This window comes from Salvelinus alpinus, chromosome 6, assembly GCF_045679555.1.
Source record: "Salvelinus alpinus chromosome 6, SLU_Salpinus.1, whole genome shotgun sequence".
Classification (NCBI taxonomy): domain Eukaryota; kingdom Metazoa; phylum Chordata; class Actinopteri; order Salmoniformes; family Salmonidae; genus Salvelinus; species Salvelinus alpinus.
Window position 1 is genome coordinate 80,708,127 of NC_092091.1, and position 7,072 is coordinate 80,715,198.

Below are 7,072 nucleotides of genomic sequence, written 5' to 3' on the forward strand. Positions count from 1 at the left end.
CCTAATGGTGCTTTGAGAGATCCTGTAAATAGTCTATACTGTAGCCTAATGGTGCTTTGAGAGATCCTGTAAATAGTCTATACTGTAGCCTAATGGTGCTTTGAGAGATCCTGTAAATAGTCTATACTGTAGCCTACTGTTGAGGAGTCACAGTGACTGGTGATTTACTGCCATGGGGATTCTCACTGCTTGTAACACCGTGTGTGCGTGAGCGTGAGTTTGAGCGTGTGCGTGTGTGTGTCAGTGGCCCCTTTACGTCGCTGGTGGTCCTGGGCCATTTCTCATTCAAATGTGACTGGTGATTCCTGAAGGGATTGGATGGTTTTGTAAAATGTGTAGCCTACAATTAGGCTATGAATTACATTCATAGATACTTCATAAATAAATAATCCTACACAACTTTTGTTGGCTACTGAATGTTGTAATTTAGGCTGGTCCGGAGGACTAGGATCTCCATTCTACCCCGGTACTACCATATTCCTCCGTTATTATAGAACACACATACGCTACGCGCACCCCCTGTCTCCATCACATTCCACCGTCTCTCCTCCCTCATCTGCCGCTGGGCCAGCCCCCCTACCGAACACCGGTTTTTGAGCGCGTGCACCCGGTCGGCTTGCTCGAGCGTCCACACTGGGACACAAATGGAAACCCTTAGGGGAAACCCACTAATAAGAAGTCCTGCCGCTGTAAAACAGTTGTTGTCGGACATAATGGAGCAACAACAGCGTCGTTTTCTTCCCTGTCCGTCCTTCATCATTTAATCGTTACATCGTTCCGAAGCGGGCAAAGCACGTCCGGTTGTTATACTAGTCTCGGCTACGGACCGACTGATTATTGTGATACGGACGGATTTGTGTTCGCAGGAGATGATATAACGCACCTTGAAGACGACTAGAACGAGAACGGGTAACTGGAGCCGCGCGAAGAGGAAGCATGAAGTTTGCGGTTGCAGTGTTGTGGCTGTTGTGGTTCTCGGTCGGCGATGCCACTATTGAAGGTAGGCACAAGGGATAAGTAATAATCAATGCTACAGAAACTGCAGATGCTAATATACAGCGGTTTGAGTTAATAGTGTTCTCTATGAATGCATTGTTGTTCTATATAGCCAGCCTGACGTTTAGCCTGCCGCAGGGTCCACTTTGAAATGTCCAGAATCAGATAGGCCTTTTGATTTGATTTCAAACGGGACACAGAACCGCTAGACAAACCGTCCCATTCTCCCCCACCAATGCAGTGCCAATAAACCGTTAGGTTTATCCGTTAGATCAAGTGAAGGAAATGTAGGCTATACAGCTGCAGAAAATGATTTATTTAACGGGTGGGTGTGTAGCGCCCTCCCTGGGTCGAGTAAAGGACCCTTGAATACAAAACAAAAGACAATAACATTGATTGTTCAATGGGAGTAAACAAACAAATAAACAATTACAAAGGCAGCCTACAGCTGTTGCCGATCCGATGTTAAAATGTGTCTACCTACTGTTGTGTTGCTTGACTCAAACCGTTACGTAAAGCCTGTACTACACTTTGTCTGCGTAGTTTAAATCAGGCCCATGTGACAATATAGAGGGCTCGGTTCACTCCTCCGTTCAGTCCACTCAGCGTTAGCTGTGAAAGTGTTATCTATCATTCTTCTATAGTGTAGTAGACTGTATTACACACAGTAATAGATATATAGAATATGACAGATTGTAACACACAGTAATAGATAGATGGGATATGATCGATTGTAACACACAGTAACAGATAGATGGGATATGATAGATTGTAACACACAGTAACAGATAGATTGGATATGATAGATTGTAACACAGTAACAGATAGATGGGATATGATAGATTGTAACACAGTAATAGATAGATGGGATATGATAGATTGTAACACAGTAACAGATAGATGGGATATGATAGATTGTAACACACAGTAACAGATAGATGGGATATGATAGATTGTAACACACAGTAACAGATAGATGGGATATGATAGATTGTAACACAGTAATAGATAGATGGGATATGATAGATTGTAACACACAGTAATAGATAGATGGGATATGATAGATTGTAACACAGTAATAGATAGATGGGATATGATAGATTGTAACACAGTAACAGATAGATGGGATATGATAGATTGTAACACAGTAACAGATAGATGGGATATGATAGATTGTAACACACAGTAACAGATAGATGGGATATGATAGATTGTAACACACAGTAACAGATAGATGGGATATGATAGATTGTAACACAGTAACAGATAGATGGGATATGATAGATTGTAACACACAGTAACAGATAGATGGGATATGATAGATTGTAACACAGTAACAGATAGATGGAATATGATAGATTGGAACACACAGTAATAGATAGATGGGATATGATAGATTGTAACACAGAGTAATAGATAGATGGGATATGATAGATTGTAACACACAGTAACAGATAGATGGGATATGATAGATTGTAACACAGTAACAGATAGATGGGATATGATAGATTGTAACACAGTAACAGATAGATGGGATATGATAGATTGTAACACACAGTAACAGATAGATGGGATATGATAGATTGTAACACACAGTAACAGATAGATGGGATATGATAGATTGTAACACACAGTAACAGATAGATGGGATATGATAGATTGTAACACAGTAACAGATAGATGGGATATGATAGATTGTAACACACAGTAACAGATAGATGGGATATGATAGATTGTAACACACAGTAACAGATAGATGGGCTATGATAGATTGTAACACACAGTAACAGATAGATGGGATATTATAGATTGTAACACAGTAACCGATAGATGGGATATGACAGATTGTAACACAGTAACAGATAGATGGGATATGATAGATTGTAACACACAGTAACAGATAGATGGGATATGATAGATTGTAACACACAGTAATAGATATATAGAATATGATAGATGTGTGTGTGTGTGTGTGTGTGTGTGTGTGTGTGTGTGTGTGTGTGTGTGTGTGTGTGTGTGTGTGTGTGTGTGTGTGTGTGTGTGTGTGTGTGTGTGTGTGTGTGTGTGTGTGTGTGTATCTGCTAACTCCCGAGCCTTTACAACACTCTAATCTGGTAAGTGGAGTCGCTGCATCAACCAGATATAAATCCTCACTGTCAACACAGCCACTGTGTGTGTGTGTGCATGCTTGTTTGTGTGTACCTGTGTGTGTGTCCATGTGTGTGTGTGTACCTGTGTGTGTGTCTATGTGTGTGTGTACCTGTGTGTGTGTCCATGTGTGTGTGTACCTGTGTGTACCTGTGTGTATGTCCATGTGTGTGTGTACCTGTGTGTACCTGTGTGTGATCAGTCGGCCCCCAGTGCTGTTCTAAGATCAGCTCTCTGTCAAATAACAATCTGACCCCAGATACAGTATGCTGCTAGGAAACAGTACAACCTGTCTGGCACAATGTACACACACACACACACACACAAACACACACACACACACACACACACACACACACACACACACACCTCGAGGGAGGATGAGAGATGAGGGACAGGGTTAATCTTTTTGAAAAGTGTTACATTCCTCTGGGGTCCTTGTCCCTTTGCATTGTGGGTAAACAACAGTTGAGACAGAGAGGTTGAGTATACCTAGAGGTCAAAGGTCTATATCTGGAGACCATCTGTGTGTGTTTTACACCGTAGCAGACTGACCTTTTGTATGCTCACGGTTACAGCCACTGTCCATGGTGCTGAACTCGCTTATGTTTTACACTGTAGTAGACTGGCCTTTTATACACTCACAGTTACAGCCACTGTCCATGGTGCTGAACTCTCCTATGTTTTACACCGTCGTGACTGGCCTTTTGTAGACTGGCCTTTTGTAGACTGGCCTTTTTTACAGTGCTGAGGCTATTTCTTCACTTTACAAACCCAAAGATTCTCTTAAAGGGGTCATCTGCAGTTGCGACATCCATCTTTGGACAAAATTATTGATTCTTGAATACATTTTTTTCACCTTTATTTAACCAGGTAAGCTAGTTGAGAACAAGTTCTCATTTACAACTGCGACCTATCCAAGATGAAGCAAAGCAGTGCGACACAAACGACAACACAGAGTTACACATGAAATAAACAAGCGTACAGTCAATAACACAATAGAACAAAAAAAGAAAAAAAGAAGGTCTATATACAGTGTGTGCAAATGGCGTGAGGAGGTAAGGCAATAAATAGGCCATAGTAGTGAAGTAATTACATTTTAGAAAATTAACACTGGAGTGATAGATGAGCAGATGATGATGTGTAAGTAGAAAATTCTAATGTCGGAACCCAAAATATAAGCTTGTTCTACTCCAGTGTTTGTTAACAAAAGAAAATGTATTCTATCTATAATTGTGATGTCATGGATGGTCAGCCCTTGCATCCATAGCTCTGTTTATGATATGAGAGTGTTTACATTTCTTTGTGACACTTCTTTCATGTAAATGTTGGATCGGGGTTATTACATGGGTTTTTGTAGCCTGTGGTGGGATTCTATTCATGTTACTTGTATGTCCTCCGTAAGGGTTAAAGGTTAGAGTTTGGGGGGAAGAGAGCTGATCCTATGTTTGTTGTAAGAGTAACTTTTTACCCAGTCAGAGCTTAAATCTGACTTAAGCTCAACACTGCAATGGCCCACCTGGGTGATACATGGCTGCCATTTTGTGTCCACAAGGCCATGTCCCACTTCACCAGTTTCACTGCATGAGGTGACAAAACCCATTCATCTAATTGCAACTGGGAGAAGATGAGTTTTGCAATGAGCCTCGGTGTGGGAGGGTTCATGACTTCTCACGCTGACATGTAGCTGTGTTTCTATCTGTTCACTTCTCCAGTGCATTGACCGCCTCCCAAATGACACCCTATTCCCTGTATCGCCCAATAAGGAGCTATTCAAAGTAGAGTACTATATAGTGAATATGGTGGCATAAGGCTCTTTACAAAGGAGTGTACTATGTAGGGAATAGGGTGGCATTAGGCTCTGTTCAAAGTAGTGTACTATGTAGGGAATAGGGTGCCATTAGGGGTGCAAACATTGTTTCCATCTCCCCTCTCGGTGGTAATGAACGTCATGGCTCTATTGTGAGCAGATGGTGCCAGGGTCATGCGGTCGTACCAATTATACCCCCCCCACCCACACCCCCAACACAAACAATAACACCAGCTATACTAGCACGCAATGCTACAATAACACCAGCTATACTAGCACACAATGCTACAATAACACCAGCTATACTAGCACACAATGCTACAATAACACCAGCTATACTAGCACGCAATGCTACAATAACACCAGCTATACTAGCACACAATGCTACAATAACACCAGCTATACTAGCACGCAATGCTACAATAACACCAGCTATACTAGCACACAATGCTACAATAACACCAGCTATAACAGCACACAATGCTACAATAACACCAACTATAACAGCGCACAATGCTACAATAGCACCACACACACACACACACGCATGCACACTCTCTCTCTCTCTGGGCTATAGGAACCATACAGTGTGATGTATTTATTGCTATTGCCAGGGTTGGTGATAGTCTGCTGCTGTCCCATCCATAAACCCATCACCAGGATAGGAGGACACACACACATATACATGTGCATACACAACACACACAACACAACACAACACAACACCACCCACAGGATGGATAGTCCCAGTCACCACCGCCATACAGACTACAGCTACAGTGCTGTTGATGTATTAGTTCATCTCCTGTAGTTATCATGGCCCTTCAGAGAGATAGGGGTGTGTAGGGCAGGAGGGCCGCTGATTGGTGGAGGATAGAGGAGGTAACGGACGCATACATTTGAGTCAGTCTCCTTTAGTCAATTAAAAGAATGGCAGACTCGTAAACAACACATGCTGGGCCTCTTACAGCGTTCATCTCTCTCTCTCTCTGGCTCTGTATCTCTGCCTCTCTCTCTCTCTTTCTCTGCCTCTCTCTCGCTCTCTGCCTCCCTCCCTCTCTCTCTCTCTCCCTCACTCTCTGCTCCACTCTCTCTCTCTCTGCCTCTCTCTCTGCCTCTCTCTCACTCTCCTTCTTCCTCTCTCTCTTTCCTCTGTCTCAGAGACAATAAATGTGGTAATGTGAGGCTAGTGTTTCGGGTCCCTCTGTTTCTGTCCTCCTCTTATCTGCTCTCTCCACATCCCTCCCTCTCTCTGTTCATTTTTTCACACTCCATATCCTTCTCTCTCTATCCCACACCAGGGGCTCAGCCACAGCGTAACACCACACACTAATACCAGTGAGCTCTCAAAGCATTTAACACAATCCGTGTGTGTGTGTGGTTGTGTGTGGTTGTGTGTGTGTGTGTGTGGTTGTGTGTGTGTGTGTGTGTGTGTGTGTGTGTGTGTGTGTGTGTGTGTGTGTGTGTTTGGTTGTGTGTGCGTGTCTGTTAAGTTACTATCATTCAGCTCTCTGTGGCTGAAGACTAACATAGACAGTAACACTCACTACTCGAACCATGTAATGTAACATTGAGTGTATGTATCTCTCTCTAGTGTAGAACCATTCTGACCACTATGGTGTCTAAAGGGTTGATGATGATGTCATGTTATTATATGTACTTAACTCTCTATTCTCTAGTACTTCTCTACACGTATTAATCATATGTCCACTTCCATCAGGATGATATGAGCTCCCTCTGTCTCTTTGTCCTTGTAATCACACACACACACACACACACACACACACACACACACACACACACACACACACACACACACACACACACACACACACACACACACACACACACACAAAGAATTAGTCAGTCTGAGCTCCACATGTATTTTTAGGTAAAGGAAATGAAACTTGTACTTCCTGCTTCCTTCATATTGTGAGGCAGTACTATATATAATCTGTTAGGACAGGGTTTTAGTGCTTCACCGTGTCATGTCCAGTGGATGAGTGAACACGTCGCTCTGTGCTCGACTAGAATTCCTGGGCGATCGTCTCCTTGTCCGAAGTGATCATGTCAGCGTGATCATTTCGTCAGTCTGGGGAGCTCAGAGGTGTTCTCTGA

General features: G+C 42.8%; 1 protein-coding gene across 1 annotated transcript in view; it reads left to right on the forward strand.

Moving 5' to 3' along the window:
* The first annotated feature begins 528 nt into the window (after positions 1–528).
* The window catches only part of LOC139579494 (neuronal acetylcholine receptor subunit non-alpha-3), a 22,060-nt gene continuing 15,516 nt past the window's right edge, over positions 529–7,072 (forward strand). Inside the window, exon 1 of the mRNA XM_071408193.1 lies at positions 529–1,000. Coding sequence (XP_071264294.1) covers positions 937–1,000 — 64 coding nt within the window. The 5' untranslated portion in view covers positions 529–936. The remainder of the gene's footprint in view (positions 1,001–7,072) is intronic.